Genomic DNA, 17679 nt, shown 5'->3' with positions numbered 1-17679 from the left:
AAATCAATCTTCAGCTAAGAATTTTGAAATAATTCTTAAAATGCACATGATGTTATTATCAACAGTTTATTGAATATCTTTATGGATCTCAGCTTCTCACATTATACTCTCCAGTAGCTAAGGTTAGACACAAGATGTAGCACGTGATCTGTCAAGTACGTGTAAACGTTGTAAAAAAAAAAAAAGCACAAATTTCCCATAAAACATTTGGCTTTCTATATCCCCAAAATATAAAAATCATATTAAATTGGGGGGACTGAAGAAGAAATATGCTTATAAAATCTAAGACTCAGCAAAGCCCAGGAGAAAAAAACAAGTTCACATAGAAATTAATGGAAGAGGAGTTGATCAACATCTTCCAGGAAGAGCAGGTCTGCCAGGGAGTATGGAGGACCGGGAACTGAGCTGTGGACCTGGTGATATGGGGGACAGTGCCTCAGAGATCTCTTCAGAATAAATACACATTTTTCTTTTTCTGCATAAACTAGGAGTCCTTGACAGTAGCAGAACTCATTTGCAGTGAGGTGTTAGAAACCAGTTTTAAGGAATTTAGAACAGTGTGAGCGAAAAATACTGCAAACCATATCAGTAAACAAAGAATCCTGAAACCATCAAGTCATCAGCGGCTGCCGCCACCCGTGAGTGAAGACAAGCCTGCAGCCCAGCCTCTGCAGCCACTCACAATGGCACACCCTGAAGGGACTCAGAATAAGAAAGGACAGGATACTGGCCCTAGATAGCTAGGTGCTTGTCAAAGGAATGAATTCAAAAAGCCCAAATGTTTGCTTCCTCCCATACATAGAAAAGGGCTATAAATTCTTTAACTTGAGATGCCTGGTTTTCTTTAGTTAACAAGTAATCTTTTATTGTTCCAAATGCCTGGTCTTTGTTGTAAAACTCCTGTATATCTAGCTCCTCCCCTACCTCATCGGAGCCGTCCCTCAGAGCGATCTGAGAGGCTGTCATTCCAGCTCGAGTCCTCCTGCCAAATAAAACATAACTTTCAACTTTTAGGCTGTGCATTTATTTCAGTCAACAGCAGTAAAGTGGAAGAAGTTATGTGAACAGTGGATTCAGTGAACTTGGAGGTAATTGAAAAAGCAAATATACTAAAGGTCAAAGAAAAATGAAACCACTTGTTTGAGGACTGCTGAGAACTGGATTTTTAGGGAAGAAAGGTAAGGGACCAAAAGTTAGGATGGCCAAAAGCAAAAAGACAAAACACAAACAAAATCCCACAATGTTTTAAAAATTGTTTACAGTGGAATAGGAAGCAGGAATAAAGGAGAAAAGGATATTGCTCAGAGTACGGGAGAGCTGAAGGGCACCACTGACAGACATTCTTCTTCTGAGAAGGAATTTATCCCAAATACATACCTTTTAAAAGAGTAGGCAAAAGGTTAAGTAGCCTATTTGCATTTACACTATAAAACTCAATTTCCCAGTGTCATACAGATTATTGGTGGTTAAATCTATAAGGCAAACGAGGGATTAGGGGATCAAATATTTCCTGAATCCCTGCTCTTTGCCAGAGAAAGAGATGCTGTTGTATGTATGCCCTCAAAGAAGATACGGAAAACACACAGGGTACAAATCTTGCTGAGCTTTCTTTAAGATTATCTCATTTAATCCTCAGAATATGTGTGAAAGAATATAATTGCCCTGTTTCATACAAGAAACTGGTAAATATTCAAAGAAGATATCAAACTTCCCCAAGTTCATATAATCAGTGAATGGTAATCTGGTTCCTCTTAAAACTCCACCCTACCTCAGTTAGGCTGTGATTTACAGGACAGATAAGAAATAGAACCAATAAGTGCATAGAAATTCAGTTAAGAGATTTAAGGACTGAGGAAGGCTTCATTGAAGAGATAGAAATTTTTTATTGAAAGGATCCTATTTACACAAGAGGAGGACTTTGAGTATAAAAAAAGTTTTATTATCTAGAAGTGGGCAAAAATGTAGTTGATTAAACTATCTTGGATTTAGTTCTCTGCTAGATATTTTGAGAAGTAGAAATTGTGAAATATAGTCGGTGCTTAGATCATTTTAGCCCATCAAGAACCATTTAAAAATGTGGCTCCTATCTGTTCACTCAAGGCCAAAAGATATTTTAGGATTAAAACCAATCTCAAATTCTAAAACACTTATTAATAATTTAGACTTTATTCTAAATTATCTTGGAAAAAGCTGGAACTCAAAATCCCTTTTTAATCTGGCTCCTCTGTACAACATTAAGGCAGTCTCTAATTTAGTAAATAAACACCTGTGAAAATTGCACTGCAACCTCTATTAATATGATTTAAACCGTGTTGTGTGTTCTCCTGAGATATGCCAGATTAATGAATTTTCAAAGCCTTGCTGGAAAATGACCTGCTGAAAATGAAAGTAGAATTCATAACTGGAAGCAGCCAAAAAGCAGCTAATCTTAACTCCACTTTACAAATAAGGAAAATGAAAATAGGTTAAAAGTAGGTCATATTTATTTTAGATCACATCACAGCCTTATAATTTGAGCACTACATTAAAGATTTTGATATTTTCTTTCTCTGATATTTCAAATTCTGTTACATTCGTGTGTGTGTGTGTGTGTGTGTGTGTGTGTGTGTGTGTGTGTGTGTGTCTCCTGTTTGTGCTCTGAATGGTGTATGGATGACTAGGCCATTTCTGTCGCTTTGAGTTTTGTGCCAACAAAAATGTCAAGTGCATTTGCTTTTTAATTAAATGCAATGCCTGGAATTTTATATTCCAGTTTTTTCCCTGAAGAAGAGACTTTCCTGATTTTGTAGTTCATAGGAGGAAAAAAAAATCACTGACATTATCGTGAAGCTTTTCCCCTAACAACTCCAGATATCCACATTTATCACTTTATAAACATGTCACTTTAAGGTTCAGATTTAGTTGTACTGTAGCCTACTTTGCTATGGACACTGTGTGTGCATGCGTGATCCAACATTGTTTTAACCTATTTCTCTGATTTCTCCATAATCTTCAGCTCAATCTGTTTTACTCTCCATCGGCCACCACTACTTGGATGTCCCACATGTAATAATCAGTCTGTGGAAAATGTAGTTCCTTATCATTTACACTTTCCTTTCCACTTCCTTTGGTAGGTGGGCTGGCTCATTTTCACCAGGGTTATAGCGTTATATCATTCATCTTCTTATTTTTCTACTTCCCCAAGTTAATTTTAATTCCACTCTATTCTTATTCTCTTATCTCCTTTATTACTTGAGGTTTAGGGGGGAAAAAAACAAAAACTTTTTTGGTCGACTAGAAAGCTCCATAATCTCTGAACTCCTAGACAAGGCATTCAAAATATTTTGCTATTAATATAATACACTATTCCTTTTCTCAGTAAAAAGCTGTGCCATCCACCTCCAGGTTTTCTTAAGAGAAGTCTTCCCTCACCTTCAAATCTAAAGAGGTCACCATGGTCTTCCATCTCATTCCTTATTGTAATTCGTAGTATAGAACTTCTCACTATCAGATGATGCTTATTACTTGTGTCTCATCTGCTTCTCAACTCGGGGATGTAAACAGCATGAGAGCAGAGATATTCTCTGTCTTGTTCAGTGATGAATCTTGAGAGCCTAGAAATGTGGCAGGCACATGCCAGGGACAATTTATTAATGAAAGGAAGGAAGCCCATGCCTTCTTCATGGATGTAAGGTTCCATTCATTTATCTACTCATGGCTGCTTTTTTCTAGAAAGGATTTGATCTGACTGTTAGTTTATTTGTACTTCTTGCTCTCTAACTTTATTCCTTTTTTTGTTTAGGTAGTGATTGAAGTTGATACTTCTCTGATCTCTCTGAGTTCACAGTGGTAAAAAAAAAAACTATTCCTAATATAAGTGGCTAATCACATGTCTCCCAAGTGAAGGTGCTAGACAGGAGTCAGGAAGCATGAACTATGATTTTAATTGTGTCAGTAGCTAGTATTGGAACCATGAAAAAGCCATTTACCTGCTCTGAGTTTTTTTCCTTATCTAAGAATGAGTTGGGCTTTGATGTTGAATGATTCTAAGAAATGTTTTAGGATGGCAGCAAACCAGATACTGTTTTATGCCGCTGTTCAGGAACCTGGTGGTTCCTCTTTTCGGGACTTGGCATATTTTGCTACTAAGTACAATTATTTAAGTACTTATCTTTCTGCTTCTAAATTATATATTCTCTGAAAGAATAGCATTTGTTCATCTTCCTGGTTTTTAGCCTAATGCAGTCTTTTGCACCCCTGAGGTATCACAAATATGTGATAAGTGGTGAAGAGTAACATTAATATCTCTGTGTTTTTAGATACTAGACCTCTCTCCATTTGATGCTGTTTATTTGAACCCATATTGGCTCTGGTTCAGGAATCCAGATTTGGAGAAAGTTTCATCTGAGTTTAATTATATATACCCTAACAATTACTGAAGGCTTCTGCACCAGGTGTTGTCCTAAGGACTTTATGTGTTTTGACAATCATCTTTTCATCAACTTAGAACACAAATATCTCTATCATTTTTATTTTACTGATAAGAAAACTGAGGAATGCAGTGGTTAAATAACTTACTGTAGGTTACCCAGCTGATGAGTGGCGGAGCTGGGACTCAAACCCAGATCAGTGGTTTTGCTATAACAAAAATGTAGAGCTGGTCCTCTTGAGGGGTGCAGAGGTGGTCTGAGTCCTGTGTCACCTCCTGGTTACTGGCAGAAGCTGATGCAAGTTCTCTTTTTTTAGATGAAAGCGTAATCAATTTAGGTCTGCAGGATTCTCACAGACTAACATAAAACAATTAACTCACAATCAAAGGTCACCAAGCATTAATGAAAGTAACTCACTGTGAGAGGTAGCAGAAAAAACAGATCTTAATTCCCAGAGGACTGCAGGGATTGGGGTTGTCAGGTACAGAATACCAAAGAGCTAAGAGCTGTGCACAAAATATTTAAAGAAACAAAAATAAAAAAAAAAAATAGCAAGATGCTATCAGGAGTACCTAAATAAACAATCATTTGCAAAGAGCCAAATGGGACTTTTAGGGAGAGATGCACAATTGTTCAAATTTAAAAATAACTCTTTTCGTGGACTACTTTGACAGCAGCTTTGACGAAGTGAAGAGATCATTTATTAGCTGGACTTTAATCTGAAGAAGTTACCCATAGCAAAATATAAAGACCAGCCAAGATGCTCACGGAGAAAAGGACGAGGCATGGAAACATGCCCATTATATATTACAACATACTGTAGAGCTATAGGAATTTAAAACCATCTTATATCAGCACAGTATTTGCCTCTTGGAAAATAATGGAAAATTCGGGATCTGAATTCTTGCATTTATGTAATTTGGTTATAGGGCAGATGGTTTTGTAGACCATTGGATCAATTGAAAAACTGTCCACAGATAACTAGGTATTTATGTGAGGGGGAGCAGTACAGTAGGGAGCTCCTACAAATGTAGGAGAGGATGTGTAGGAAGGAACCTGCCATCGAAAAATTTTGAAGGTAATTTCAACAAATTGAGACATCTGCTTCCCTACAGCCCCTTCCACCTTCGGCACTTTCCTCTGGTATCAGGGGCACTCTGACCAATGAAAGTCATATTCACTGTCTTTTTAAATTCTCTGGGGCCTTAGGGTCTATATCTATATATGCCTATAGGCTTTAAAAACCCATTCTAGCAATTCTGAAGGATTTTCATTTGGTTTCTTTTATGAACCTCCTGTTCTTTATCAAGGCTTCTTTGTGTTGGTGCCCCTCTTCACAATCCCACAAGAATTCGATCTTGATAGTGTTCAGGGTTTGGCCTCTCCCCAGCATTGCATCCCAACTAAGACCCACTGTTGGTCCAGCTACACTTGCAGCAGCCTGTGCCAGGGCTTCCAGGGTTTCTGTATGAAGCCCATCTGCCTCCTCCCTGACTGTGTCCTGCACCATCCTACGTTCTTACGAGGTGAGGAGGGTATTTAATAAATTTTGAATATCTACCCAGGTCAGGTTATGGGTTGCAAAGAATCGATGAAAAGTTTTTCCATTCTCTTTGGGTCATCTCTATAAGTTGGCATATTGTTCTTACAATTAAGTAAATCTGAAGTTGAAAAGAGGGAGTGGACCCAGATCGTCAGCTGCCCAGTTTCATCATTCACATGCCTGTTACTGGGAAAAGGAAAATGAGAATTACCTCGGTTCTTAGTTACCAAAAAAAAAAAAGAATTTTTGATGAGAGACAAAAAAGTGTGATATAAACAAGATTTTTATTAGTGAAGTAAAAAAAAAAAAAAATAGTGAAAGCTAGTACACTCTCGAGAATTGGGAGCAGGCCACTCCGAGAGGAAAAATGGCGCCGTTCCGTTGTTTTTCCTGTTTTTATATCCCAGTTTCTTGATTGATTGATTGATTGATTGATTGATTGATTGATTGACAGCTCAGGTTCCCTGCACTCTGGTTAATTGACAGCTCAGGTTCCTTGTGTTCTGGATTGTTCCTCTCCCTCTTTTTCTCCCTCTCCCCCCGCCCCGTGCTCATTTCTACCTAAACTGCCTAACATGCCCAATCGGCACTTGCCTTAAGGGATATTGCCCCACCTGAGCTTGGGTAGCTCCCTGGCCAAATCCAGTACCCTGGCAGGTATGAGGGGGAGACCATCCCTAGCTCCTCCGAGAGTGGCAGCAGGCAGGGTTGGGGGAAGGGTTTGGCGATGAGCCTGAGGCTGTGGCTCAAGTGTTGGCTGTAAAAAACACCGTATGGGGGTGGGGGAGGAGCAGGCAAGAGTGATGATGGAATTAACAGCGAGTCTCCCTCCTTTTCATTAGAATCAAGTGAAACAGGTTTCTTCCCTTCCTGTTGGGCCGTAATCTTACATCTTATTTGCACAGGTTTATTCTGACACAATAGAAAACTGTACAAAATGTATTTCATCCCATTTTTCTTCCTGTTTACAAAATAAATCTAATTGCAAAATTGTATTGTAATTTAAGGATCCATTTTCAGGCTGTTTTTCTCCTAAGTCTGAAGGACATTGTATCCATGCAGTATTACAAAAAAGACCATCTTTTTCTTTCTCTTCCATGGATTCATAACTGAAAGTCACCCAGTTTTGGAGAATGCAGCCTAGAGGGCTGCAAGGAGGAACTTAATTAACATTTCCCATTTGGTTTGCTTCCAGGTAGCTGCAGCAACAAAATCTCCCTACAGGTCCTCTCTCCCTGGTGTTCCTTGGGCACCAAGAAGCTCAACCCCAGTAGCCAATTCTTAACAATTTAGACAATCAGACATAGACAGACCTGGACAAACAAGACCCCAAGACAAAGTCCCAGGCCTCTAACCCAGGAAGGGAGCGCCTCCACAGTTGTGACCATTCATATTTGCCTGCCCAGTCCCGCCAGGAGGGCCTCCGACCCACGACCTGGTCAGGATTGCGTTTCTTTAATGAGGTTACTCCCCCAAAAGATGTCTTCCAAACCCAGTCCCCCAAAACTGTTTTTTTGTTTGTTTGTTTTGGGTTTTTTTGCTGCAAAATGAAATTTAAGTGCCAAAGGTCGGTGACACCTCACTAGGGAAATCCAGGGGATGGTCCCTGGAGCAAACGGACCAGGCAGGCGCTTGGAATGTACAGGGTCTCTCACGACTGGAAGGCGGCCCACGAGCCATGGCCACAAGCCCCGTCTGGACTTACCTCCTGGCTGCCTCGACTTGTTGGACGCACAGCCAATCAGACTGCTGAGACACGAAGTCTTGCAGCAAAGATATGACTTATTTACAATGCAGCCAAGTGAGGAGATTTCAGGACAAATCTCAAATCTGCCTCCCCGAAGGCAAGGAGCTCGAGTACTTGTGGGGTAACCAGTAAAGAAGCAGGGAGGTCTGAGGTGTGGGGAGCAGTAATGTCATTCTGTGCAGGCTACAGGCCTGTGCACATTCAAAAAAAAAAAAAAATTCACACATGCACATGCCCAGTTGAAGGGTCAGTGGTCCTATCCAGTCTTAACTGGCTTAGCTTGAATTAGATGCAGCTGATTCCAAGTTTCTTGAAAACAAGTCCGGCAAACATACTATTGTTTGGGCTACAGGCCACTTGGAGAACATGTTAAGTTTTAAAACGACCTTGATTAGTGAAAGCAGGTGAAATAGATTGGACTTACGGTTTCAGGCATCTACATTTACTCACTAAATCTGGCAACCCTAATTTATGAAAAATGAAAACATCCACACAAAGGATTGTAGGTAAATGTTCATAGCAGCATTGTTCATCATAGCCAAAAATGGAAGCAATCAAAATGTCCACCAGCTGGTAAATTGATTTTTTTAAGTGTTATAGTTAGTCAGTGGCTTACTATTCAGCGATCAAAAGGGATAGGCCACTGGTACATGATGCAACATGGATGGACCTCAAACCCATCTTGTGAAGTGAAAGTAAGCACGACCGAAAGACTGCAGACGACACCAGGGATCTTTTTGTAATGATGGAGTTGCTCTAAAACTGAATTTTGGTGATGAATGCACTAATCTATAAATTCAGTAGAAATCATTAATTATACACATATAATGGGTGAATTATAGTGTGTGTAAATTATACCTCAATAAATCTGTTTTTAAAAACTCTCTTCTGCCACACTTCCCATCCGGCATGCTTTCTGCGCCGCCAGTCCTGCTGAATTACCCCCACGTTCCCCAGCCTGCCCTGCTTTCTTGCCGCTTCGCTCAGGCTCTGCTGGCTGCTGGGACCACATTTTCCCTTCCCTCTGCCTTGCTAACGGAATCATCCCCAAGGCCCAGCTCAAAAGCCATTTCCTCCACATTCATTCACTCTGCCTGTTGGTAGATCACTAATCCCTGGCAGTATTTCCAAGTCACTAGGCTCAGCTTCTAATTGCACTTCATTCCTGATTTAACCCCTCGGGGATTTTGAGGACTCTTTCCCTCTTCACCTTCAAGGAAACAGATGGTTTTCACACCTTTCCCTTTCCAAGGACCTACCGTCAGATCTCACAAAATAGGTACCAGGATTATCTGGATGCTGAGTCCGCTGGACCCTGGGCTTCTCAGGGAGCATGGCCTGAGCTGGGCGCGCTGCCCTGTCAGAAGCACAACACTGCTTCTTCAGGGAGTCTCCTTGTGTCCCCGCCACACTCTGTAGGGAGCCATGTCATATCACATAAAATATTACTGTAAACCAATAAGAAAAAGAAAAAAACCAAATGGAAAAATGGGTCAAAGTTGTACACCAAGCCCTTCAGAAAAGAAGTGGTATAAAAGAAGATAGGTATAAAAAAGAAAATAGGCATAAATAATTTAAGTAAGCACATCAAAAGATAACTTTAGTAATCAAAAACATATTATATATCATTTTCTATCAGGGGATTGGCAGAAATTACAAAGGTCAGATAATATGAAGTGTTAAGATGTAATTTAAATGGATTTTACGTACAATGCTGGTGGGTATGTTGAATCAGTAACAACTTGGCATTGTCTGTAGAGTTGAATGCTTGCAATCATATAATGGTTACAGTCAAAATCTCTGTATACAACCCCTGGGGCCACAGTTTGCCAAACCTTGGAGTAGATCGAGGAGTATTTGAGTATTTGGGGAATGGCTGATGCTTTTAAATGATTCGAGTGTATGATACCCTAAAGTAATTGTCAGCAGATGAGATTGAAAAGGTTGATTAGAGCCTAGTTTTGAAAGGCCTTATATGTCATACCAAGAACTTTTGCTTTTCCTTTTGGGTGGAAGGCAGTTAAAGGAGTCATTTAATCATATTTGCATTTTAGAGAACTCATTTACGTGGCAGTATACAGGGTAAATCTGAGGAGGCCTACGTGGGAAGCAGAAAGCCTTAGTGAAAAAACAAGATAACTGGGTCTTGATCTGAGGCAGTAAGAAGATGGGAGAGAGACTTAAGAACAGATTTCAGGGATAACTTGGCAGACAGACTCAATCGTGTTTAAGAAGTAAGAGAACACGCTAAGGCTCTATTTACCCAATTGATAAATTGAAATAGGAAGTTTAGTGAAAAATTTATATGTGTAATTAAAATATTTACCCTTCATTAAATTACTATGAAGGAAAAAATAGTATTTTACATGGTTTTTGACTTTTAAGTACATTCCTGAAATGTGATACTTATTTCTTTTGCTTTTTAAAAAAGTATTTCTATTACTTCTTCAGGGTTTTATATAACATTTTGAACTGTGGTTTAAAAGGAATTTAGAGAATCTAAGACTACAAGAAGATGCCTGAAGCAGTGTGAAATTAATTTTAAATATTTGTAATATTAATCTATACTGTTATTTCATAGTTGTTAAAAGCCTTCATAGGCTTCTGGACTGTTATTTTCCACATCAGAAATTTTCAGATAATATCCATATTTTTATTAAACAAGAACAGAAACTATATTCTAGTTACCATTTAAGGAAAATGTGTGACATATAGCTGTTTTCATTTTTCACCGGTATTAAACTGTGATAGACCCTTGTTTTAATTCAATAATCTAAAACTAGACAAGTTTCATAAGATCATATGACATGATGAAGCAAATGACTTCAAAGGATCCCTGAGTTAAATAATTCATACTTCAAGATGCCCGTAAGGCTTAGACATCCACCGCGGCAGACTATTTAATTAATAACCTGTACTTTACAAAACTCATCATTATATATTTATACAATAGACTACTAAGATTTTTTTAAAACTATTTTTCAATAATGTCAGTTCCCCTAGTCACAATTTTTAATTTTTATATGATGGGCCCAAGGGGGCTAACATCTAGGCCATCTCCACCCAAAGCAGCAGAAACTACTCCTGCTTTCCACTACAAATGATTCACAGTTTACAAAAAACGTTTCCCATCATTATGTCACTTACTGTTTCTAAAAGCTATGTAACATAGGCACTGGTATTATTTTTACTTTTTGATGAAATATTAACTCTAAGAGATGCTAACTACTATTGCCACACAACAAATAAGAGAAGGAGCTAAGAATTAAAATAGAGTCTTGCTGATATCAAATCTCTTGTACTTTCCATGATGCTGGAATGTCCCTGCCCTTGGGTTTGGTGGTAGATGGTGGTAGGTGGTAGAAAAGGTTAGCCTTGTGAAGGAATGGTAACAGAGGGACTTGAAGTTTCTAGAGGCAATTTAGAAATGTGTGTACCATTTTATGCCAGCACATCCCAAAAATAAAATATATGTCTGGTCAAATATATCCTTGTATTTTTTTAAGACAATTGATTTTCTTTATGCCACTATAATCTACCATAGGCAGATTTAGTTTTGTTCTTTCATTTATTCAACCAATACTTTGTACTGTGGGTCCTTTCCAGGTCCTACTAGAAATATAATGGTAATTAAAATAAACGTGGTACCTGCTTTCATGGACTATATCTTAACAGCAGTGGGAAGCCGTTGGAGAGTTCTAATCAGTAGAGTAATGTGATACAGTTAAAGTCTTAGAAATACTACGTGCTGCAGCATGGGGGTTTGGTGTAGATTAGGCAGAGAGTGCAGTCAGGGAACTAAGACGGGTGCCTGCTGTGTAATCTGAGTGAGAGACAATGTTGACCTGAGTTAAGGTGGTAGCAGCAGGAATAGAAAATGTAGAGACAGAAGATATTTGGGAAGAACTAAGTACTTTGTAACTAATTGTATGAGAAAAAAAGCAAAGTGATCATTCATACCAGTTTGCCCAGGACAGTTCTTGCCTTTTGTCCTGTCATGATTTTTAAGAGTACCCCTCTTCACTTTCAAAAGCATTCTAATTTGGATGATAAATTGTATGCTAATCCTAGAGGTAAGAAGACAGATGAACACTGTGTAGAAAGTTGTGTCATTTTCTGAAAGGGGATACACTGAGGGAGGAATTGGTGTGAAGGTAAGAATATGAGTTCAGATTTGGACATAGTGTATTGAAGGTGACTTTCCTATGTTGAAGCACAGACATATAACAGGAATCAGATGACTACGTGGGTCAGGAGTTCAAGTTGCAGCCCTTGGTTAGAGATACGTGAATGTAGTCTCTGTCTCTCTTTCTATCTCTCTGTCCCTGTCCCTCCTTCTCTCTCTCCCACTCTCAAACTATTTTATTGTACTGTACTCACCTTCTTCTTGTAATGATGTAAAATGATAAAATGCCTACCTGATGAGATGAAGCCAGGTGAATGGCATAGGCATTGTGTCTTGGCGCTAGGCTGCTGTTGATCTTCTAACCATGTGTCAGAAGTAGGGTCATCTGCTTCTGTTGATCCTGGATCATTAAGCCATGACAATGTTGATGGTTGGCTCTCAGGAGAGAGATGATGGTTGGAGATCCTGGGTAGGATGGACTGGGATGGTAGGAGATTGCACTATGCTACTCAGAACAGTATGCAAGTTCAAACTTATGAATTGTTTATTTCTGAAATTTTCCATTTAATATTTTCAGACTATGGTTGACCACAGGTAACTGAAACCATGGAATGTGAAACTGGATAAGGGGGACTACTGTGTGTAGATTTGAGGGTGTTCAGCATGGATGGCAACTGAAGTGTTAGAAGTGGATGAAATCACCAAGCCAGAAAGTACGGAAAACAGTGTCAAGACGCCCAGGTCCCTGGGAAACTCAAAGTGGCACCTATTTTTTAAGGAAAACAAGGAGGGGCTCACAAAGATCTGGAAGGGAGAGGCCAGAGTCATGGGAACACTGGGAGATGGCCAAGTAATGGAAGCCCCAGGGAAGAAGCGTTTCAAGAAGGAAAGAGTGGACAGCAATGTCATATGCTGTCAAGAGGTCACATGAAACAAGAAAAGTGTACATTGAATTCAGTAACTAATAAGTCATTATTAGTTGGGTGATGATGGGTTGGTGGCTTTGAGGGGCATAAGCCTGATTACAGGATTTTAAGTAGTGATTGGGAAGTGAGCATGAATGATCTTCCAGAATTTTAACTGAAGAGGAAAGAAAGCATTAGTGAAATACCTGGAGCATTTGCAAAATCTGTAGGATGATGGTGTCCCTAAAGCTGCTGTGAGATCACCTGATACCTTGTACTTAGAGGCTTCTATCTCTAATCTCCATCATGAAAAGGAAAACTTTTTGTATAATTATAGCTATTAAATAATTTGAATATTTAAGTAGATCTGTGTCTTTTTAAAGTATTTGTATATTTTTTACCTAAACTTTTTAGGTAAATTATTTTTAAGTAGTAGGAGCAAGGACACAATTTATAAAGTTACTTTAGCTATTTTTGCCCAAAAATGCATCTCATAAATTTGTTCTATAAAAATAAAATACTACCTTAGTCTTTTTCCCACTTCTAAAGAATTATGCTGCTCTTGGCTTCAGAACACTGGGGACTCTTTGCATATTCTTTGGCAGGTAAAAAAAGGTAAAGATTTATGGCAAAGGAAAACATTTCTGAAAAAGGTGCTCCACATTGCCTTTGTGTATGTGCATAAATTACGAACAGGGCTCAGGGGTGCAGTCACTATAATAGCTTTTTGCTGTCTTTGAAGAAAATAGAAAATGCTTACTTAGGGGCTACTGCTTGTGTTTCCATTAATGAATCTTCTAAGCTTGAATGATTTTAAACAGGATATTTATGTTCCTTGGTTTAGCAGGGCAAAAATTTAGAGAAATATATGTGATTAAGGTATCTTAAGTAATAAATTTATGCAGACATTTAATAAAATTTCAGTTAGTAGTAATAATAATAATAATAATAAAATAATATAAATGACAGCTGAAGACTTTGAAAAGGATTCACAATCAAAGAGAAACAACCACTAAGTCACGTTTCTGGAGAACATGTTTAGCTTTCTGTACTCAAGATGTACAATGATTTGAAGCATTGACAAACAACTCTTTTGCGCAAGAGTTGTAATCATGACAAGTAAGCACCCTTGCCCATCCCAAATGAATGAACTTGGTGTTTTTTTCTTTCTTAACCACTTTGTAAATATTAATTAAAGTCCAGTGTTTAACAAAGACATATAGACAATGACTTTAAAGTAGTAACACTGTTTTACCTAATAGACTATAAACGTCTCACGGCTTTGCACCCTGAATACACCTGCCAGGTTATCAGTATCTTTGGTCAGAAATTTACTTCTAGATTTGGCTTTTCATTCCTGGAAATATGTTTAGGTTAATTCATTAACAAATCCATGTTTTTAATAAAACTTTTAATAAATAATTTGTCCTCTGTGTTTGGAATTGTTTATCCATCACCTACATGTCTGTTTTGTTATAAAATTTATGACTCCCAGTTAGTATTAAGGCTGGCTGTTCATACTTCATGATGATAGTTTCCTTTGCACCTGTGTATACTCTGAGAGCTGTCTGCCTCTGGTGCAGCCTAGCAATTCTGAAGATTCTAATGAAATATAATATATGCTTCTTACAGCATAATATCTTTGGAAAATTATCCTGTAGAAGTATGTGTTTGATTGAATTTAAATGGTATATTAAAATATATTTACCTCATCTAACAAGAAATGATTTTCCAAAGAATTTCAGAAAATTTAATTCTGTGAGATACATCAGAAAATCACAAAGGAATCATAACCACGGCCCTCTGAAAGCCAGGTGTAATGTAGAACCTTCTGAGAGTAAGCTTTCAATAGTGAATGATGATCTGTTGCATACCCTAAAGTTTTTCTAGAGATTTCTACATCAAAGATTCTCCCTTTTTCAAACAGTAACTGTACCAAACCAATACAATTTGAGAATTACAAACAATCAATATATTCTTTTTAGCTTCATATCCAACTTTGAAATATACTCCACCTGTTTTTATTATATATGATTATATGCATACATATGTATACATACACACACACACACTGTTATATGTATGTATTTCTAAAGCTGCTCTCGGGAAAGAAGAGATCTCCAATGTATTTAATACATGATTGTTTCTTTTTAATTGAACCATTATACGTAGTTTGAAATGTGGTAAGCATTGAACTACTTCTATTCATAATTAGTGAGACTGGAAATTCCCTGAAGCTTAGATATACAGAGTGTCAGGTCAGAAAGGAAAACCCCCTTGCTTCCCAGAAGAAATGAACTGAAGGCTTGCTCTTCCTTCTTGAGAATGATAGTTACCGAATACTGGGCCATGGGGAAGTTCTGTCCTGTCCAATTGAAATAAGATAAATGAAGACAATTACAGTAAGTTATTTTACAAAGTTAACTGTGACCTAATACTTTTCTTCAAACTGTGTTTCCTACCAGTTTACCTTTAAATTACCATTTTGTGCAATGATATCAATATTAGCTATATCAGTACATTTTCATTTCCTACTTGGGAAAATTAAAAGTTAACTTTGTGTCAGTCCCCTTTGAGGGGAGACTGTGGCTGGTTGGGAAACTGGAGCAGATATTTAAATATGCAGAAATGAGGGTAAAAACAGAAGTTGGGGCTAAAGAAGCCAAGAGAGAGAAGAACGGATTGAAATGTAGAAAAATAGGTAATTCTTTTTAGGGAATTAGCAAATTATCCACGAGGAATTTATTTTTTAAGTATCTTCTTAAAGTTCTGTTTCCTAAGTTTATTATCTGGGTTTTATTTGTTGAGAATGTGAAATATCGCTTGATGTGAAATATACCTTGATACCTTTGTTCTTTGCTTACTCTTGCCTTCCTCAAAACCAGATGTTCGTCTCAAATGTTTTATATCACATCCTAAACTCACACCCCAGCACTTAGACTAAGCATTTAATCTAACCTCTTGTGTCCCAGACAAGTGTCACTGACACCACCTTAAAGGGCCAACCACAGCACCTTGTATTTGAGTGGAGAAGTGCTAGTTGAATAAAATGATAAAGGAATGAATCATTAAATCTGACCCCATCTCTTTCCACTGTACTATTTGCTAAAAATCATGTGTTCTGACTTTTAAGGACATTTAGAGAAAAATAGTTCACCGTTCCATTTGACAGTTATTTCTAGGTTTTTATTTTATTTTTTGTGTTAACAAAATCTTTCTTTAAAAAATGTTTCCCTTATCTGGACCCTAAATCTCTCATGCTGCAGTTTAGCTTGCTACTTTATTTTTATTTTCCAGTTATTTTTATTCAAATAAAGTAAGTTGTGTTTTGTAGTAATCTTTAGCTGGGAATAATTTTCCTCTCTGAGATAATTAGCTGCTTTCAGTAACGTATTTTTTTGATTCATTTAGCAGCAGCAACAGAAGAACCAGAAGTGATTCCAGACCCAGCCAAGCAGACAGACAGAGTGGTGAAAATAGCAGGAATTAGTGCTGGAATTTTGGTGTTCATCATCCTCCTCCTGGTTGTCGTATTAATTGTAAAAAAGAGGTAAGACCTGATTTTGTTCCGTCCCACTCACTTATCATATATGTCACTGTCACTAGTTTTCCAACACTTTTTTGTTTCCCTGAGCTCTTTTAAATTAGAACAAACAAGAAGAATTGAATCTGAACAGTGTTGCCAGCATCTGAGTCTATTTCTCATGCTTTGTAAATAAAATAAGAATTTATTTATTTGCAATTAGTTATTTGCAAGTTAATTTTGAATATAAACGTGTATGTTTTGTCATCTTAAACTTGATATTAATGAATGAATTTAAATTCCTCAAATGCAGAGTTATTTGAGATATTATTGTATCTTATATTTTGAAGTATTATCTATTAAGAGTGGCAAAATAAGTTTTCTATGATACTTGGGTTATGGTCTATGAATTATTTTGTACTCTTACTCTATTTTTCTAAATGTTGGCTACAGATAAGATATGAGAAAAATATAACATTATTTTATGAAATTGTATATTAAATATTCACTGATTTTAGCACTTTAATATGAACAGTCAGTGTTTTTAAATTGAGCGTTAGTCTTTTTTTATACTATATCAACCAATATCGCCATCTTCTGGAATTATATGAAGATATTAAGACCTATGGGAATTTAAGTTGAATTCTATTTGGGAGATTAAGGTATACACCTACCAGAAAACCTTTCAAAGTATACGGTTTTTATAATTTGAACTTTTTTCTATTCTATAAAATGTCATTATCTATAAAGCATTGCTTTCTAAACTAATACAACTCTCCAATCCTTCCAATCATATATTTTAAATAATATTACAATTCGGAAGGACATTTTTAAAAATTCTTTGCAGTGTACAGTCCTAAAATCATTTGATGAAGTGTTTGTAGTTCATTAATTATACTGAATATAATAAAAGATGTTGCTTACATTACATTAAATCATATACTATTATGCTGGTTATTTTGTACTCAAAATAAATCATTAACGATTTAGATAAGACTCATACTTCATGTTTAATGATTCCATGAGAGTTTATTTTAATGTATTGCCTCTTTACAATTATCCCCTGGAGATATATATGTTGGAGAAGACACATCTGCATTAGAAACATTAGGTATGCATTATAGTGTTTTGTGTTAAATTAGCTACATACGTGCTTTCCCCTATAGTGCTTTCTCTTTTTGCTGTTGTCTACCTCTGTGGTTGGAAAATACATCACATTTGAGATGGGAAGATTTAAGTATTTTAGTAATACAAAGTTGCTGATCAAGATCCATAAAATCATTGAATATGACTTTCAGATCTTACGTCTATATTTAGTTTAAATTTATATATTTGGAGAGTTAACCAAATGAAACAGTTTAGAGAGTTAATTCAAGTTTGCTTTACAATTAAAATTATTTCAGCCACTTCAGATGGGATACGAGAA

The 17679-nt window shown here is 37.2% G+C and overlaps 1 protein-coding gene across 7 annotated transcripts in view; it reads left to right on the top strand.

Annotated features, from left to right (window-relative positions):
• Window positions 1–17679, top strand: part of PTPRK (protein tyrosine phosphatase receptor type K) — a 510442-nt gene that overhangs the window by 452009 nt on the left and 40754 nt on the right. For 5 of the 7 annotated variants that reach the window (XM_014564475.2, XM_006190871.3, XM_006190872.3 and 2 more), the window contains exon 14: window positions 16142–16280. In XM_014564475.2, the coding sequence (XP_014419961.1) occupies window positions 16142–16280 (139 nt within the window). The remainder of the gene's footprint in view (window positions 1–16141; window positions 16281–17679) is intronic. The other 2 variants (XM_006190873.3, XM_032484874.1) reach the window with 1 other exon arrangement.

Source organism: Camelus ferus, chromosome 8, assembly GCF_009834535.1.
Source record: "Camelus ferus isolate YT-003-E chromosome 8, BCGSAC_Cfer_1.0, whole genome shotgun sequence".
Classification (NCBI taxonomy): domain Eukaryota; kingdom Metazoa; phylum Chordata; class Mammalia; order Artiodactyla; family Camelidae; genus Camelus; species Camelus ferus.
The sequence above is the reverse complement of the archived record's forward strand: the minus strand, read 5'-3'. Positions and strand labels throughout refer to the sequence as shown.